The sequence below is a fragment of the Cyrtonyx montezumae genome, unplaced genomic scaffold (assembly GCF_038088225.1).
Source record: "Cyrtonyx montezumae isolate F1298 unplaced genomic scaffold, pur_monq_1.0 scaffold_0, whole genome shotgun sequence".
Taxonomy (NCBI): Eukaryota; Metazoa; Chordata; class Aves; order Galliformes; family Odontophoridae; genus Cyrtonyx; species Cyrtonyx montezumae.
In genome coordinates, this window is record NW_027071824.1 from 14,206,246 (window position 1) to 14,225,832 (window position 19,587).

The following is a 19,587-nucleotide window of genomic DNA, read 5'->3' on the forward strand; positions in this document are numbered from 1 at the left end:
CACTCGTGCATCTTTCTCAACTTTCTCAATTTAGACTTGGTTTGTTTGCTCTTGTTTAGAGTGTGATTTGTAATAGGAAGACCAAATGTACCTGCAGTTAAAACTGATCTGTGATTCAGGATAATTTCATACTTGCTGTCAGTGCTCATCTATTCTTAGCAGTGGCAGCCCAGTCCCTCCCAGTTATACACAAAATAAAGTGACTAATAGCACCATGCTGGAAGGGATTTTGTGACCACTGTTTGTTGTTTTTTTTTGTGATTCCTATGGCGTATGATCCTTGAGGAGTCCCCCACAGTACACATTTTGTAAGGTTTTTTAATAAATTTGAATTTATTCTTAGTGATCACTTGCTAATCAACATTTTCTCTGTGTAGCAGCACTAAGTAGTCAGTGTTTACACTAAAAAAGTATTTGCTGGCCAGGGCTGTTGCCTGAAAAACTGGGACTCCTCCATCTGTTAAGAGGCGGGGTCCATTATAATGGTGTTCATAGACTAAATATGTTAATGTTTTGAAGGATTTTTCAGCTTGAAGATAAGTGTGGAAAAAAAATGGACTAATTTCATGGAATTGGGGGTTGGACTCAACGATCTCTAGAGGTCCATTCCAACCCCTGTGATTCCATGAATATGAAATAGAAACAACTTTCTAGAAAGTTCAGAGGCTTCTCAGGATATTCCAGAGTATCACCTCAAAATTTAAAGCCTTTGGATGCTGGAGTTTGTTTTTGTGGGAGGAGGCTGCTGGCCCAACTGCTTGAGTTGACTTGTATTTTAGAGTGCTGGGAGGCTGCTTAACTTCTGGAGGAGCAGTGTACAGCTTCTGACAGATGATGGTTGTGATTTAAGGCTGTAGCTGGAATGGAGCTTTCCTAATACTGTCCAGCTACAGGGTTGGGGCTGGATTTCTGTGGGCACTGTTTTGGCACAGGGCATCCCTGGTTGAGGGCTGCACAGGGTGCAATGTACATGCAGAGCAACCTCAGGTGATAGCTGGGAAGGCCTTGCCCCCTCATTTCTCTGCTGATTAAAGTCACGTGTGTCTGGGAGCCTGAACACTCCAGTTGCAAGGTGGCTAGTTCGTGCACCTGGTGGTGCTGGTGTGTCTCTGTAGCCCTGAATCTGGGCTGCAGCCAGCTGGAGTTGCTTTCCTGTAGAGCTGTAGAGGGGAGCCAGTGACCTACCCTCTTTTTCTTGCAACTTTTATACTGCAGAGTTAAGAGGTGATGCTCATCCCATAGCAGCGAGTGCCAAGGAATTTAAATTGAAAATCTGACATCAGCCGATAAAACAGCTTAAAAAGTCTTTTGCTTGCTGTCTTCCTAATCTGGGAAGGAAGCAGGGAAGACTTGGCTTTGTATTTGCAGGGCACCTGTTGCCCTATAAGAGGAAACAATGGGAGGTATTGTCTGGTTCCCTTGCACCTTGCTATCTGGGGCAGTGTCTCAGCACCACTTCCCTGGATAGGAGATGCTTGCGCTGGATAGTGATGGTTTTGTGAAGAGATGCCTGGAGCTGTTGTGGAAGGGATGCATGGGAGCTTTACCTTTGCTGCCAGACTCATCCTGGGGCTTGTGGGGTTTCATGCCTCACTTATGGAAGTGTTACCATTGGGAATAGCCTGTCTCCTGATTCAGGAGCCTTCTGCCCCTTGGCCCCTTGGGAGGAGGCAGCCTCTTTGCTCAGGGCCTGAATGCCCTCTGCCCACCACAGCTGCAGCCCAGCCTTGCATCTTAACTTTCCTCAGGTGTGGCAGGCAGGGTACAGCCAAAATTTGGCTTTGGGGGTTTCTGGAGAGGAGGTTGGGCACATCTTTCCAGGAGGAAGGGCCACATCACGTGCTACCCTGGCCACCTTGGTGCCTTCACTTGCTGTGGCACTGGGCTGGAGCTCATGCAGTGTTACTTCTGCATTGGTGTCTTCTTCACCTTGTTACAAGTGCTATTTCTTTTCTGAAAGAGTGGTCAGGCACTGGAATGGCCTGCCTAGGGAGGTGGTTGAGGCACCATCCCTAGCGCTGTTCAAGAAGCGTTTAGATGAGGTGCTAAAGGACTTAATTTAGTAGTTGGGTAGAGATAGTGATAGGAGGATGGTTGGACTAGATGATCTTATAGGTCCTTTCCAACCTTATGAACTTATGAACTATGTTGTGGCCGTTTCTGCTTTTCCCTTCTCAGGTCATGAAGTTGGTTTGTTGAGTTTCTTCTGGTTTTGTTTTTTCGTGGACATTGCATCTCTGGGCATGGTTTCTTCCTTCCTGTACTCCCTTCCACCTCAGCCTTTTGTTGTGTCCTCAACAGTGCAGTTTGTGTGTTGTAATGTTTCCTGGGGCTTTGTAATTTTTCCTCTTGCAGTTCTTTTTTTTTTTTCCAAAGTCACATCATCTGTCTGTTTCTACATTTATGTTCTTTGTGACAGACATTCAAGCTTTGACTGCCTTATTGTTCCTGGAAGACTGAGCACAACTGGAAAGTTGGCTGCTAATGTTAACAGCATGGAAGCCAAGTAAGTTAGAGAGCTTTAAAAAGTCAACAGGTGACAGATACATCTGTGCTTTCAGTTGGATTGCACTGCTTTTTCATTCAGGAGAATACCCAGCAAAACTGAGAGGAAAACTTCTGCTTAATGTTCTTTCAGAATCCTGGTTTGAAGTCAAGTTATAGCAAGCTTACTGAACTCGGTCTTATATTGTTATTGCTTTGAAATCTTTTTCATTAAACAAGTGAGCAGCCCTTCAAAATCCTTAAGCTGGAACAAGGGGATTGTAGTCAGTGTATGGGGTTTGAAGTGTGCTGATTTAATGTAAAGTAAGTGATGGGTTAAGTTGCACTTAGAGTTTCTAAGCACTTTTGAACCAAAGCACCTAAACTGGTGTGGAAAAATATTATATTTAAATGGCATCCCACAGCTTATAGGCCATTAAGTTTAAAACTACAGCCAGATAATGAAGTATAATAATAATTAAAAAAATAGAATAAAAAAAAATAATAGGCAACATAGCTGTTGCTTTGTCCTGTGGAGGTAATAAAAATGAAACTATTATAGGAACTGAAACGTGCATATAAAAAGCATGTGTGAGGGGAAAGGTGCTTACTGATATAGAAGCTGATACTTCGCACTGTACACTGATTGCAGCAATTGACCAGGCTCCTAAGTATTTGAAAATTAAGCTGTGGTACCTGATTTTGAACTGCTCAGAGCCAGAGTTGTAAATATTTATTTTGAAGCTCAGTAATGCGACATAAATTCCCCTCTCTTGAATATTGCACTGTTCCTAGATGGATCTTGCAGTAACGATGTCTGTGTGCTTTGTTTGCTGATATATCTTACAGTCATCTGTGTGACGCAGCAGTTTGTATGAGCAGTGACATGTGTGCAGCACTCAGTGTCTGGCTTAGGTTTGTAACTGTTCAAACCAGTGTTAGAGGGTTTCAAGAGCTGCTGCCGAACTGGAGATTTCTCCTGAAATGAGGCCGAATGAGAGAGCTGTGCTCTGAGTGAGGCAGAGCTGAGGTTTCATCTCTGGTGTCAGTGTGGTATTTTGATGTGGGGTGACAGACCACAAAACTGCATGTACAGTTCAGGGGCACATTACAGAGTGTTATTCAGTAAATATGTAACCCTCGAAGTGATCGTTTCTAGTTCTTGCAGCTTCATTTTAGATTTAGATCCAGATTCAAGAGGGAGGGAGTTGCTAGGTTATGAGCAGGGAGCATTTGTGTAATAGGAGGTGGGATGGGTGGGAGGGTTTGTAGCCTGAACTGATTCTGCTGTTTTCTGTGACTTTAACCCTGATATGTTCCAATTCAAATGTTTCTAGAGTAAAGTGTTAACTCTTGTGCCTTCGAAAAAACAACTTTCCACATTTCCTTAGTCATGTCATTTCCTTCTTTTAAGTAACAAACTTTCTGCCAGGTGAAAAATAGTGCTCCCAGGTCATATGTTTCAGCTCTGATGCCAGCTCATCTGTATGAGACCAGCAGGAGGGACTTGTTATTGAAATAGAGAGGCTGAGCATAAGCCCTGCTTCTCCTCTTTTTCTTCCATTTCTTTTTCTGCAGGTGGAAGAAAGGGTCTCAGAAACCAAACATGCTACTAATATTCTCCATGACCTTCAGCAAATCTCTGCTCTTCTCCTTGTCATAGCTCTTGAAAAGTGAGGAAATAAAACTGCTCTTCCAGATTGGCCTGGGAGTTAAGAATAATCCCAGGGTTACTAAGCTGATTAATAAACTGAATGTGTCACCTTTTTTATGAGCTGTTCCCCCTGGCTGTAGGCTACTGCAAATCATGTAGCCAAATAAATGTTATTTCAGCTCTGCCTGTATCTATGTAAATAAGAATTAATGAGTTACTTCATCTCATGGCCAGCTCCAGAGGGAGGACGAGGAGAGGCTGCTGCGGAAAGTCCCCAGCTGTTGCTAGGCACCATAGTGTTGTAGCTTCCTTCTCCAAAACTCTGCTCAGGTTTGGCAAGGAGAGGGAGAACCAAGAGATGGAAAGCCCTACAGAGATGTATGGCTTACCTTCTGTAAAGCGTGGCTTTACTGTGCTGGGTGCAGAGAGTGTGTGGTTGCAAGTGAGGTGGAAGCAATTTGGTTGGATAGAATAACGTTCAATAACTGGCCTTCTATTTATTCATTCTCAGCTGCAGAGTCATGTGGCTCGCTTGTTCTCTGTCCCTTCTGTTCCTCCTGTTGTTTTTTGTTTTATTTCTGACTGACTCTCTTGGACTCTTGCAGTGAAGCTGAAGAGTGAAGCATCAGTGTTCTTGCCATGCTTCCAGTTTTAGTAGCAGGAAAACCCAGCTATTCCAGGGGGCTTCCCTGTGCTGAGGTTTGTGCTCCACGTTCGCAGCCTGTGGATGAGGGGGTGTCATATTTGGATTTTTAGTACCAAGTCTATCAAATGGCACACTTGAGATTATAGTTAACTAACACAAGTTGTTTGTAGAGCATCGTGTTCTTGCTACACAGTGCAGCGTCCTAATAGTATTATGATCCATTATGGCTTGCTGTGACTGTATCAGTAAAAAGAGCACCTCTGTTTTCTGCCAGAAGCGTAGGAATTCAGATACAGCTGAGCACTTGAATTCCTCTTGGTGAAGTCTGGCTGGTTGTCATCCACCCACAGCTCGGTCAGACTTTTCAGTCAGTCTTTGTCATCTCTTCTAAAAGGTGCACTTACTTATTGTGCTTTTCCCCTTTCAGCAGAGGATCCTGTGGTGCTTCTGAGGCATTGCAGAATGAATTGTTGCTGCCTTGCTCCTTCATCCTTGGGGATTCACCTAAGTACTGTGAATCTGAGCTTTACAGCTGTCTGAAGTGGGGAATCTACACAACCACACCAATTTCCAGCTTGTGGTTAAATGGGTATGGCAGGTTAAGTCCTGCTGTAACAGTGTTCTTCTCCCAAACAACAGGGATTAGCACCATGAGTTCTGATTCTCATTCTCATTTCTTGACTCCACTTTTTTTTTGCACATTTTATCCCACTAGTGAGCTTGTGGCTTTTGTTATCCCACTAGTGAGCTTGTGGCTTTTGTTATCTAGCTTACTTGGTTTGTGCAGAGACATGTTGAGTCCTTTCTGGTTAGAAACCTGGTGTCTTGTGCTGATGTGGTAGCCTGTTCTTCCTAGTCAAACTGAGGGGCAGAGGCATCAGGTGTAACCACAGGTGAGTCCTTTGATGACAAACAAAAATAAGATTGGGATTTACCTGCAAAAGCATTAAAAGAAAAATTGCAAAAATCCTTGTAGCACTTTCCTTTGTTCCTTTGCATGTTCTTACTTTCCTCAGACCCTGAAGTACAGGTACACATGCTTCAAGAAGTGCTGCAGAGTCCTTCTCTTTGTCAGACATCTAGGTGCACACTAGTGGGTTTCCAGCTTAGGGGAGGCTGTGTAGATTAGCTCTGCAAAGATGCATTTGTGGAGCATAGAATGGCAGAAGCTGTTGGAGGAGTGAGATTCTCACTGCACAAGTACTTTCTACTGGAAAAAAGTGTTCATTCTTCTGGGCATTGTTGCCAGGTGGGTTTTTTTCTGATTTTGGGGTGGGGAGGGGCTTATGTTTATTTTGTTGTGGTTTTTGTTTTAAGCTTTTTTTGAGTTTCTAGTCCTTTACTGTGTTGATTTTTTTTCTTGTCTTTTAATAAAAAAAAAAACAAAACAGGAAGACCTGAAACAAAAGGAGTAAGGAAGTAGTAAGGAAAACTTAGGTTAGGATGGAGGGATGTTCTGCCATGAGTTTTCTGTCTTAAGAATATAATTTGAGAAACACTTCAGTTACTTCATTAAGGTGTGTTTGTGGGAGGGAAGTGTTTTCCCACGCATCACACAGCTTTCCAACTGGAAAGGTAGAAGACAGGAGCTAAGAAAATGTATTATATCTTTCAGAAGCTGACAGAGAATCCCTTTCCTGATGTGTCCCCATCAATAAGATTTAACTGTGAACAGTGTGGTTGAAGTACTTTTAATGGAGAAAGTGGTTTCAAACCTTATTTTTCTGCTTTGAGGGTTTTGTTCTGCTTGTTTGTTTTGAAGGGAAACAATGATTTTGTTCATATGCCAGCTTTGAAAGTGCTGCCTCAGAGCTGGGATAGAACTGCAGCTCACCTGTTTATTCTGCAGTTACACAGAGTAATTACTGTTTTAGGTATATCCTGTTTGCTAAGTCGTGCAGTTCATGTTACGACAGCTTTAATGGCTCTTCAGTGTATAGCAAAGGGATTTTAGGGCTGTGGGCAGGTACTTTTGCTTCATTTTGTAATTCTAAATAAGTAAACGTAATGAAAATTGCTATTAAATAATAGGAACATCCACGTATACATTAGACAATGTGTATGTTTATACATGTTTTCTTCACAAATTCACCTGTTTCAGGGCAGAGTCTTACCACTAATTGACAGAAATTAGGAAGAAACTTTCTTTTAAGCAGTTGTTTCATTTCTTTCTCTGTGGCATTCCTTGTACTTTGTTTAGAAACCTAGTGTATTGGCCATTGCTGGATTGCTGGAGGACTGTCTAGGCTGGGCAAGAGAACCTCAGGCTGATTCTCTGATATCCATTTTTGGTGGTTCATGTAGTCTTGTTTTTCATATCTCACTTAAACCATCCATCCATTCATCCATCTTGTTTGACAATTAGGCATTAATAAAGAGATACTTCTTACAACCTCTCTCTCTGTTCCTTCATGCTACTGCTACTAATCCTTGGATTCTACTTCTCTTTCAGAAGATGCTGCTGAAGAAGAATTGTGGAATGAAGACTAGAGTTATTAAAATTCGTGTAAGTTGCCCTTTTGTGGTGCACTTCATCTTTCCACATACACCTGAATGTGGTGATAGTCTTTGAAAACCTATGTCCAGAAGATTATCTCTGGAGGTCCCTCTGGGTTGATCAGCTGCATAACTAAAGCTAGACATCTGGAGGATAAATGGTAGTTGCAGTTCAAGGTTGGGTGCTAATGAAGCTGATGATATTTTCCATTTTGGAGACCATGGGTTCCTGCTTCAGTGGAGAGAAACTCTACATCTCCTGCTATGAGTTCATACAGTTACGTATAGCTGTCCTATCAGATGTCATTTGGATCCCTCAAGCAGAAGTGTTGATCCAAGTTATTCAGTGATTCTTGACATGGGTGAGAGGTATTGGTAGATAGTCTGGACAGGGACTTGTAGCTATGTGCTGCACTGACATCAGCAGAACTGTTTGGGATGTGGGATGGGTGATGATTTCCAGCTGAGAGTGCTAGTCTAGTTTGCTCGGATAGCTTTGCAGCTGGGATGACACTGCAGTGTGTGAGCATCTGCCATTCTTGAGTGCATGCAAATGTAGCAGGTCTAGGTTTCTTCCATGTCATGCTATTTGCACCTCTGAGGCTTTGTCCCTCATTTGCCATCCCCTGGCTCTTCAGCCAACCCACCTGCTGTGTGGGTACCTTGGCTGTCTTTCAGACAGTGCTGTATGGCACTGCAGTAGGTGTGTGGCCTTGTATATTGTAGCCAAAACAAGTACTTAAGTCTACAGAGCCCCACCTGATCCTTCATATATTTGCAGTACATGAACAAAACTAGCTTGGAGTGAAGAATTTTTGCAGTGAAGCTACTAGATATTAATTATAGCCAGCAAGAGGTGTGTTACCAGGAAGGGTAGATAGCAGACTAGGACCCCTCAGGGACTGATGCTTTTGTGTACACAGAATTGCTTCTGTTCATGTGCGTGCAGTTGGGTGCCCTTGCCCATTGCCACTTCATGGGTGACTTTGTTGTGGAGAGGAGGAGCTTACAGCCTTGGACGTGGCTGAGTAGTGTTTCTCACACCCCTCATGAGTCCAGCTATAGCACTTCAGTCCTGTCTTCTAGCAGCCCCACCATGACCTGATGCTTCTGATGTGTGATTAATCCTGACCTCTTCGTATTTGCTTGTGCTGCTGCCTGAATTGTTTTTGCTGGGGCTGATTCCTCCTGTGCACTCTGAGCATTCCCCAGACTGTACCTGTCCTTCAGACCTATGCTAATACAACTGCTGTGTTTTATTCCAGTGTATTTACTGCCTTCCTTTTACCATTGTCCCTCATACTTTTCTTGTTCCTTTTTTTTGCCCTTGGGTGTCCCTAGACTACAGTTAACTTCAGTACTGCTAGTAGTCCTGCAGCCCCTGGGACTTCAGGGGCACCTCAGAGCTGTTTCCTGCAGCTCATTATTGCAGCTTTCTTTGTCACTGGAGAATCTGAGAGACAGAATCATCCCTCTGCTCCCCACTGAGCTCATGTCAGCTCATGCTAAGATAAACAGCAGAAATTGAGAGCACACCTTTCTGACAGATGGCATAGCATTCATGTTCTCTGGCTGGCCTTGCTAAGCTGGTACAGTGTGTTGTTACCTGAGTTGTTCGTGCGGTTTCCATGACAATAGCAAATGATACTTCAGTCTCCAGTTGATCCATTGTGGCAGCAGAGGTGCTGGGTAGAGGAGCTTTTTTTTTCTTCTGTTTTCCAAGTGATTGCAAGTGCCCACTTTTGTGTATATAGCTTAGAGAGGAGGCATCAGGCCCCTAGTCAGATATCTTGCTGAGCTGTCTCCTCTCTCAGCTGTTTGCAGAGCAGTCCATACTTCTGAAGGATGTTGCTGTGCTTGCCACATGAAGGGAAACCTCAGTCCAGCCAGTGAGATGTGCTTGGCACAGGGCTCCTTCTCAGGGGTGCCCAGGGAAAGGACAAGAGGTAATGAATGTGATGGATCTGAAACACAGGAAATTTGGGTTGTCCAGGGAGTTTGTGGAATCTCTTGGAGATGCTCAAAAGCATGCCTGGACACAGCCTTGGGCAGCATGTCATGACTAACCACTCTTGGAATGGGGGCTTTTGAACTAGATGCCTATTCCTTAGGCACCTGCCAGCCTCGACTGTTCTGTGATTTTTGGCTTTTCCCCCAGCACTCAGTAACTTAAGGCACACCAGAAAGCTTGGTGCACTTGGGAGGGTTTTTCTGAGGCCCCACTAAACAGAACTTTTTGCAAAGGATGATAGCAGAATGCCAGCTTATAAGTCTGATTCTCTGTTGCTGAGGGTTTGCTAACAGAGGTTTGGCACTGTGACTCTGCCACTGTAGTGGGAGTTGAAGAAATTAAGAGAGAGAGCTCCTCACAGATGTGTTGCTGAAATATTTCAGGAGGAGTCTGACAACCATTTGCTTGTCTGAATGGGAAATGTCACAGTGTGAACCAGTTTGTTGCTTGTGTTGCTGTAGCCCTGGAAAGTTCTGATGTACAAATGCTTCCTGATAAATTCTTCCAGAATCTATCCATAGTATCCCAAGTCTCCTGTTGTCCAGGTCTTGGGGTAAGGCTTCCACTTCAGTCATGTACCTTGTTCTTCTGTCATGAATTCTTGCATGTAGTCTCTGGAAGAGTCAGATGGAGCTTAGCTCATGGGCAGCAGCTGGGTTTATCTCAGGAGCAGTAGGTGGGTAGAAGATGAGATAGCCAGGGGCTCACCAGTTGCAAGAACTCTTGTTGGGACAGGCAGACAGTAAGGATTTCAAGGCCAATCTGATAATCTGACAGATCAGAGAGGTGTTTTCTGCTATGTAAAAATTAAAAAAGGAATTTTAAATTGGAATATAAACCATTTGTACTCTTGCCTTGATCTTATCAGTTCTTTAGAACATCCTCTGCTTGAACAGTGGCCAGATCCCTGGAATGACTTCCCTGTCTCTTATCTCTCGTGTTTCTGCGTTGGCTTTTTACGCTGCAAACCTGCTGAATTTCCTCCTTAAAACTGGGGACCTTCTCAGCTTAGAGCTGAGCAGGAGATATGCTGGCCTTAGCTGCCTTGGCAGAGGCCTGAGTTATTCATAAATATGAGGCATACAAGTTGGCAGAGTAACGTTAGGTGCAAGTCTGTTTCTGGCTGCATGGTAAACAGTAAAGATTTCATAAGTCAGAAGATTCTTTGTGTGTGTATGCATACACACGTTACCCCTTCCACTGCAGATTCCCAAGGTGCTTTGCAAGCACTGTTAAATAAGCACCAGATAAATATCATTATTGCAGTTTCAGAGTTAAACTAACTGAAAAACCAGCAAATGGGCTTTGATCTTCAGAGCGTATTCCTTGAACTGTGTTGTTATTCATACCATACCATGCAGTCTAAACAGCTCTGATATCCCAGGCAGCTTGCTGACAGTTTGTCTGTCACTCCTGGTTTGTGTTTAGTATGTGTCTGAGTGCCTGAACCAAATCTTGCCCTTTAGGAGCAGCAAAAAGAGGCTCACCTCCCTTGCCAGTCACATCCTTGGATTACATGCTGAGCAGAATCCCCTAATGGTGATTTTATCACTCTAGTTACCTAGGCAGGCATTTTTCTCCAGTTAGTGAGCACCTCTCTGCTGATGAAAATGGAGAAGGCCCTCTGCAACATGAATATCCAGTGGCCTTCTGGAGAAACCAGCTCTCCCCATGCTTCTGTCAGCCAAGCCAACAAACTGCCTGCTGAAGATTTGTGTATTGATGGTTGGCCCTGGAGAATATGAGGCCTTCATCTCAGTAAATTGTGACAGAAGACAACGCGGGGAGGGATGCAGTCTAGCTGAGGTGGAAATGCCTCTGTCTGTTTAAAAACTATCCCAAATATCTAGCTCCAGACATTGTTTTATTTAGCACTGCCTTTATTCGATTTTATGGCAACGGCTGACCAGCCTTCATCCTTTCCATGCTTGAGAAGAGACTTCTGTGTCTCTTTACTCTTCTCCATTAAAAAAAAAAAAAGTATTTTTATTGCTGTCTGCTTTTCATAAATTCCTGCCATATATGCCCCTGCACCAGTTAAGCCATGTCAGTGCTTACAGAATAGATGCTCAGGGGTAATTGAGAATTTCATAATCCGTACAGCACTGGGAAAGCAGTGAGTGGCTGGTGAATCAGGATGCTGAGATCCTATATCCAGTTTTGCCCTTGCACTGCAACATGGCCTGGGTTGTAGGTCTGGTTTAGGAGCAAGGGTGAGGAGAGGTAGAATGGGGGTGGTGGCTGTGGTTCAGGAGCTGGGGTCCATGGCTAAGAGACGGCTTGTGGGGTGGCGAGGCATGTTCCACTGGGAGATGGATTTGGTAGCTTTTGGGTTATACTTCTATGGTGGTGCAGAGAGAAAAGCGTAGGAGACAGCTGGAGGGTCACAGTGCTTTGCCATTCTCTTATTCTGATGGACTTCCAAGTCCAAGGTGGTAGGTCAAGCATATCTTCTACCACTGCATCCAGGCCCACTGCTGTTGCTTCCTGTTCCCCTTTGTTCATGTGGCTGTGGGAACCTGGCACCCATTCCTTCTCCCATTCTCCAGTGCCATAATCCTCTTTTCTCACACGTACCTCCCGTAATACACCCACTTCCTGTGCCTGGCTTCTACAGCTGGAGTGGTTTGTCCAGAGGCAAGTGCACTGCGTCAGCATGTGTTTGCAGCCTGCTCATGCCAGGGTAATTAATACTCACTTTGCAGTTTTAATTTGGGTTCCCTTTATGTTGAAAGCAGTGTGTTGCTCTGTGCCAGCCTTCCTGCCTGGAAGGAAGAGCCTTCCCCTGGCCCCACACAAACTGGAAGCCACACATGCCCCGAGTGTGCACCACGTGCAGACCTTGTGGGAGGGACCCTACCTGGGGCTCCTGGCCTGAAGGGACTGTGAGGGCAGCTGGTTGTAGTCAGTCGAGGCAGGGAGGATGTTCTTACCACTCAGAGAAGGCTGAAGAGAGGCAGCTGGGGAGGAGAAAGGGTTCTGCTTATTGTAGTATTGTAGTTGTGTTCTTGTCCCTTCTCACGTGGCACGTGTATCCTGGGCATTGTGCAGGAACTGCTGCAAGTGTGTACAGGGAAGCACAGGCTGTTCTCTGTTGGGAAAGAGGGTTGGGAGTAAGACATGTCTTGCAGTTAGGGGAAATGTGGACTCTTCGCTTGTTCCTGAGGTAATTGTGTGGCCTTCAGAATGTGATCTTCACTGGCACCTTGGGTTCCCCAAATTGGCCAATGAGCACTGAAAAGTCTGCCCTTCCAGATGACCCATCTGTGCCTTTTCATTGTGTGGCCTCCGTCCTTCAGTGTGTAAGGCAAGCAAAATCAAAGTTTGCAGTCAGCTTTCTCAAGTACATGCCTCAAAGATGTGTGGGGGTGAGAAAGAAGGCTTGTTGCACTGGTGCCAGTAAGGACCTGGAGCTGGCCCATTTCTGCTCTTGGGCAAATGTCTGGCAAGTGTTTGCCTGTCCCTCTGAAGTGCCTTACAAGAAGTTCTGTGTTGCCTGTCTGCTGCCACTTTGCTAAGTCTGGTAGTTGCCATCTGACAACTCTGCACACCCTTCTCCAAGTGTTTGATAATTGTTTTTTTCCTTTCTAAGAGGAAGAGTGTTGTGTTAGTAAACTATTGAACTGGTCTTTGCAATGCACAAAAGGAAGTAAGTGTTAGGCAGCCTAACGTTAGGTGGAGGACAAGCTTTTTTCACAGCTTTTAGGGAAAGGTAATGGAGAAAAGATGAAAAACAGTACTGTCTGCAAAGTTTTGCTCTTCCTCATTAGAGCAACATTTGGAGTTGATCATCCTTTCCTTTGGAAAAGGAAGGGAGAGGAGTGGTTCTAAACTGATATTATTTTATGGTCTCTCTTTTGGCCAACCTCTGAAATAAAACTGCATATGAACCTGGAGGTAGTGAGGGGACGGAAGGGAAGAAGTTTGCCTTTGAAAGGTTATTTTTTGAGCTGTTCCTAGCTTGTGACCTAAATAGATTGTCAGAGGCTTATGAAGAAGCAGTGAGATGTGAATTGCTGCTCCACTGGAGAAGCTGGTCCTGCTTGTCAATGACTATGTCTTGAAAACTGCCTGAAGCAAGACTGTAATTGAAAGGAAATTACTTCTCATTAGAAGATTACAACACATAGATGTTAATTCATCCTGGCTGTCTGATTGTGGTTAACGCATTATGCTCCTCTTTTACTCAGGAGAAGTTGAGGCACAGATGATGGGAAGTTGATAATCAAGACCCTGTCCAAGATGAGAGCTGTGGCCAGAAAGCAGACCCTGGGTCCCCCGTTTGCTCACATGATGGTGGTTTCTACATCAAGGCTGAAGTGTCACCAGTTTCTTTTCTAACAACTTGGCATAGGGCAGAGTGGAATTAAAAGCACCGTACCTCTGAGTGCTGCACTATGTAGTCATCCAACCTCTGCTCTCTTTGTGCACTGCCTGACTGTGGGCACTACTTCTGGCTGTGCCCATCCTGGGCAAGGCAGCTGTCTCACAAACCAGCAGCATCATGGGCAGGCATCTGTCCTTGCCAGGGCTCTCCTGGGGATTTATTCCTTTCCGCTCAGAGTGGTGGTGGGAATCGGATGCGCCTTTACAACTTGCAATTACATGGTGCCTTTCAAACCAAAGGACTTGTAATAAGTCAGTCTACAGGCTGCGAAGGGATCATTCACCCACCACTGGGAGGTGTCCACTACTGGAAGGAGTAATCCTTTCAATGAAGCAACATTTCCCAGCCATTGGGGCCCAGGGGCAGGAGAGAAGGAACTTCTGTGCTGCCCTGGCCCTGAGCAGGGAATGGGTTGGCAGGGTTGACAGCTGGTCTGATTTTTGGCTACTGCCAGGATACTAGAGCTCTTATGAAAGAGAATCAAAGAGCATTAATCAGATCAACGTTTTGTATCATCCCACTATTCCCTTCTAGGACATTGTGTTAGATAACTTCATTTTTCCCCCTCCTTTTGTGATTCTAATTTCCGTATCTGAAAGTGCACTTGGTGCTGTGCTTGCTTTTGCTTTGTCCAAAGAAGGGAACCACAGTTCTGTGGAGTTATGAGTCCAAAATTAATATATTTCACAGTATGCACCTTGGGTATTTTTCTAGACTTCATAGTGGTAAGGGAGGGGTTTCTAGGAGCAATGTGATGTTCTGTATTAGTATATTTACCCTTTACATGTTTGTTTTCCTTGTCAAAATGTATGCAGATGCTTATATAGAACAGTTGCCCCTTTCTTTGTTTGCTGGGAGCTGCTAATGTGGTTGAAAGTGTGCATTTCTTCTGTGTTATTTAATCTCACTGGTCATCTTAGGGGCATATGCATCCAGTCACAATTCATACCATCTTCAGGTGTACTTTTTGTTAATGTGTTTCAAGCCTAGTTGCTTATTTACCACCTGTATTTAATGGCAGTAATACAATTGCTGCCTACAGTACGGGTTTGTAAGAGTATACGTGGGAAGTGTGTATTAAGGAGGGAATGTGCACGTGCCTGCGCATGTGGATGAACTCGTGTGACCACGACTGTACGTGCCTAGTTGCCTGAAACATGGGTAGCACAAGTTAGCTCCCTTAGGGGTTAATCTAACTTGAATGGATGTGCAAATGTTTGTAGGTACTGAAACTAACTTCTGCTCCAGACAGCTGTATAAGCCTAGTGAGGAGCCATGCCCCCTCTGAGCTGACATGGGATGCTGAGGGAGCTCAGTCTCATCCAAGGTCCCACTTGGCTTGAGTTGAGGTGTGAGTGGACAAGGTCTGTATGAGTGAGGACAGCTCCTTCTGTAGTTTAGAAGTTGGTGCACTCAGAGAAGTGTGGACAAGTGGCTGAGAAAATGCATTTGAACAGGAGGAGGAAATGTGAGGTGTGCAAAAGCAGATAAGTATGTGCATAAACTGTGTGCAAGTGGGCACAAGTGTGTGTGACAGAGCATGCACCCCAGCATGTGTGCCCTCCTGCCAGCAGTGGTTTATTTCTTAGGCTCTTTTCCAGCTGTGTAAATACATTGCTTAACAAATTGAGGGCTCTGGTTAATGATCCCCTTTAGCACGGAGCCCATATTAGGCTCCATTTTATGCAAGTTATCCAGCTGCCTGAATACCATTAGAGTGAACACACTGGGCTTTAATGTCAAACGTGGCGTGTTTGTATGCCGAGCAGCCGCTGAGGGAGCCAGTCTGGGGTTGCTCAGCAAGGGCTGTCAGGAAGGTTTGTGGTGAGTTCCCTGGGGCCTGCTGTAGCAGGAGCAATTCAAACAGCCTGTCTTAGTCAAAGTGATGTCTCTGGCACCATAGGCTGGTGCTGGGCATGTGAAGAGAGGAGCGTGATGGCCTGGACGCTTGCACTGACTCCAGGGAGACAGCTGGATCAAGCAGCAGGATGGGAGGAACGTTTCCCTCACTGGCAGCCAGCCCTATCCCTTGTTCTGAGAACAGATCTATGGAGCTTTGCCTTGCACTGCTCATCAAAGCCAGACCCCCACATGCTGAGATCCCAAACGGTGTTGGTAACTAAGCCAGATCAGAGCCAGTCATCCCCATAGTAAGATACAAGCTCCAGTGGAAACACGAACTTCTGTGAAGAGTGGGCTGATTTGGTGCTGGTGCTCACTTCCTTCCAGCAAAGTCTCTAGCAGAGCTGCTGCCCTGTCATCAGCCATGCAGGTACAAGATAGCCCTGTGCTGCTCAAAGTTACAAACAACTGTGGAGCAGACAGTCTTCTTATGAAGATAATAGCATTACTGCCTCTCCTACGCTTGCAGTTAGACACAAGGTCCTTCCTGCCCTGCCCTTGCCTGCAGTTGCGGTTACACTGTTGAAAACCATTGTCATGTTGCTACTTGAGGGGCATCAGGATGAGATGCAGTGTGACCTTACTTGCAGCTGTCCAACTGCCTGTGAATCTCTGCATCTTGCTGTCTTCTCATGTCCTTGTACTTTGCCTCCACACTTGCTCTGTGCCCGTCTTTCTTGCAGTGCTCTGAGGGTGCTCTGCTTCTGTATCTTGGCCCAAATGGCCTGGAGAGCAGCCTCATGGCTCCTCACCCAAAGCGTGGGGAGTTTTGTGGATGATTTTTGTCAGCCTTCTTGGACCCGTTTTTCCCCAGCCTCTACTCCATCTGCTGTCCGCCAGAAATGAACTGATTCAGCTGCCTCACCTAATCCTGTCTGGCATCTCAAAATGAAGGGGACTGCCAGGTTCTTTGTTCCTGTTCCCTCTTGGCACTGGCAGGGGACCTTCTCTGCTCTGGAGAAGGACAAATGTGCTGATTTATTCTGCCCCTTAGCTTTGAATAGGGGTTGCTATGTTACCCTCCGTCTCCGAGGCTTGCCAGAGCATACACCATATATAACCCCACAGCAGGTGGCTATTGAGTAAAGGCCCTTAAATCTGCCTCTCTTGTTTCTTACATTGCTGGCCAGGGTGTCAGGGGGATGAAGCAGGGCATGATTTGCTGTCTGGAACTCGAGTCACAGCTGATGCCAAGCAACATGTTGGCGTTTTCCATTCTCATGTGCCTATCTTAATTGGCAGAGGAGGGACCAACAGCCCACACTAGCTTTTGGTGGGGCTATGTCTGACAGGAAGACTGTCCCATGGGGCTGAGTTGTGACCAGGATCTGGGAGGTAGAGGCTTCTAGATCCTGCTGCCATGACTGCAGCGTCTGAGGCCTGGCTTGGAAGCTTTCAGGGCTGTCTAATTTGCTGTGACTCTTTGGGTGACCCTGGCCATTTGGGCAGCTTTCTGGGAAGAGATGTGTGTGCCCTTCTGATGATGACAAGTTAAAAGCCTGCCAGGATAGAAGCAGATGGTACCAAAACATCACTGTGTCATCTGATATGTGGTTGCAGCTGCCTGAAAGACCTGATTTTGAAATGCATTGGTGCTTCTGCTCTCTGAAAGAAAGTTCCTGAGTTATGAATAGAAAACACTTCCTATGTATTAGAGTTGGGCATCATTGTTCCTCTGGGATCCATGATTCCAGGGTAGCGTAGTGGGGAGCAGCATTTCTGTCATGTCACACAGTGCGTATTTCTGGATCCTCATTCTGAATCTGCTTTGAACAACAGGATGAGAAGAAGGGATTATTATCTTTACAGGTCAAGATACAAACCAGGTTGCAACAACTTCAGGTGGAATTTTTTATTTTTTATTTTCACCAAGCATCTCCCAGCTATTCCTCATGGATTTGTTCTGGAAACATGTAAATTAAACAATGGGTCAGACAATCCTGGTGTTCTACATGTGACATCACCTTCATGTCCTACAGTGTGTGTACCCACCTGACAGACAGGACAGTTCTGGGAATGTCTTCATTTATTTTTTCTTCTACTTATAAACAATCCTTATTCAGGGAAATGCCCTCATGAGAGGACAACAAATCCTGTGTGAGACAGAGTTGGCTTATGTATCACACTCTAGTCTAGACTTCAGACCTAGGAAGGCCTGATTTCCAAAAGTGCTGAGCACTGGCCCTTCAGCCAGTTTCCAGAGCTTCTTTAGACTCCTGGGGAGCTTCTGAATATCAAGCCTGCTCACAGAAGCCCTGACAACGTGGAGATTACTAGAAAAGTTAGACAAATACTTCAGGATGTGAAGTGATTTCAGGAACAAAAATTGTTTCCCTATTACAATGTGGAAGGAACAGAGAGGCTGCAGGTGGATTAGAAGTTGAGATAATTTAAGCATCAAATCAATTAGAGGGGGAGAGAAAACAACAGGTAAGAAGAGATGTGATAAATGGGATGGGTGGGGAAAAAAAAAAAAGATGAAAACCTACGCTATAAAGTCTGGAGCCAAAGCTCTGGAGAGTTTCTTTGTGTCTGGGACTTCATAGTTTGAGAAAGAGTGATTTGTAGTTTTTTACAGGAGAACTGTTGAAAAATAGGACTGAGGAATGAGTCTTCAGAGGTGACCTGGTTTATCTCCCAGCTCTAAAAGCATAGTGGATCTCTGCTTTAAGGACAAGTGTATCTGAATTTTACTCATCCATATACTGCCTTCTGGCAGCAATGGTGATGGGATTGTGGCTCCTCAAATGCATTGCTGATAATCCTCGCCTTGTTCTGCATACCTGAGTGGATACAGGCACGATGATGGTGATGTAGATTTCAGAGACTTCAGTCTTGTAGAGTGGTGGCATACTCTACACAGGAGGAGTAGGAGCAAGGAAGCTAGCCTGTTCTGGTGCTGTTTGCTGCAAGTACAAGCATGACCACTCATACAAGGAGGTGTGATTCTACCAGAGAAGGAATGAAAAAGAGATTGAGGCAGGAACCTCACTGCTTGCAGCTTATGCGAGTACTGACTTCATCACTCTCTGTATTCTTCCGCAGAGCATCAACGGAGGCCGCCCGCCGCCTCATTTTGTGTATGATCCATCTACCTTTGCCTTCCGTTCCCTCAGCACCTTGAAGCCGCTGAGCCCAATAGCTCCGCTGGAAGAACCGTCATGTGCCTACTGAAGGAATTTCTCCAAAAACCTCAGGAACTATCAACCAACCGTCTGCCTGTTGGGGAACAGTGAGAAGGGATGTGGCGATGCCCTGGGGGTTGGGTGGGGGAGAAGGGGGCAGTGGCACACCTTTGCAATACAGTCTCCTTGGCAGCAGGAAGCATATGGCTTTGCAGCAGTGACTGATTTCACATCGTTGCCACATCTGAGCATTAGTGGAGAGATTTTTTTTTTCCTTTCAAGTGCAAAATGAGACAGGTGACAGGTTCACAAACTGAGGGCAGCCACCATGGCAAGCATGTGGATGTGGTAGTTGAAGATATCTTTGGGGGCTAGTATAGCCTGCATGGCAGCAGTGAGAAGTGATCAGGTCCAGAGAATTTTCCAAGAGTGCTTGGGTCTACAGTACTTTGGTGTAGACCTGACCATTCTTCCACTAAAAAGGGAGGGTGGTATTGGAGATAGAAGCTATACTGGGCTGCCTGCAAAGAAGGAGGATCCTTTTCTGATACTGTTGGGCTTGTACTCAATTCAGGCTTTCTTGAGCAAAGACCCTGGGAGAGGGATGTGGGATGGGGTAATCAGAAAGCGTTCGATGTTCCAGCTAGTCTGCTGGCTCAGTAATGCTATCTAAAATGAGATTGAAATGGAAAGCAGCTCTTTCTGGTTATACAGTGGAGGTTAAAATAAAGTTAAAGAACAGAGGATTTGTGTTCAGCCATCCAGAGAAGCAGAGCGCCCACCTTCAGTTCTCTCTTGGCACTGTCAGGGGGAAGAACATGAGTGTGTCTCTATGCTCCTGTATCCTCTGTGCTGAGGCTGTCTCTGTTCTGGGATATGCAG

At 45.3% G+C, this 19,587-nt stretch overlaps 1 protein-coding gene across 4 annotated transcripts in view; it reads left to right on the top strand.

Moving 5' to 3' along the window:
- The window catches only part of LOC136060480 (uncharacterized), a 50,188-nt gene extending 30,987 nt beyond the window's left edge, over window positions 1-19,201 (top strand). Inside the window, exons 5-6 of one of the 4 annotated variants that reach the window (XR_010623366.1) lie at window positions 7,237-7,290; window positions 18,626-18,636. Coding sequence is in view for 3 of the 4 variants with exons in the window: in XM_065755050.1 (XP_065611122.1) it covers window positions 7,237-7,290; window positions 18,626-18,754 (183 nt within the window). In the remaining variant the exon portion in view is untranslated. Of the gene's footprint in view, window positions 1-7,236; window positions 7,291-18,625 lie in introns of all 4 variants that reach the window. The other 3 variants (XM_065755059.1, XM_065755050.1, XM_065755069.1) reach the window with 3 other exon arrangements.
- Window positions 19,202-19,587: the final 386 nt, after the last annotated feature.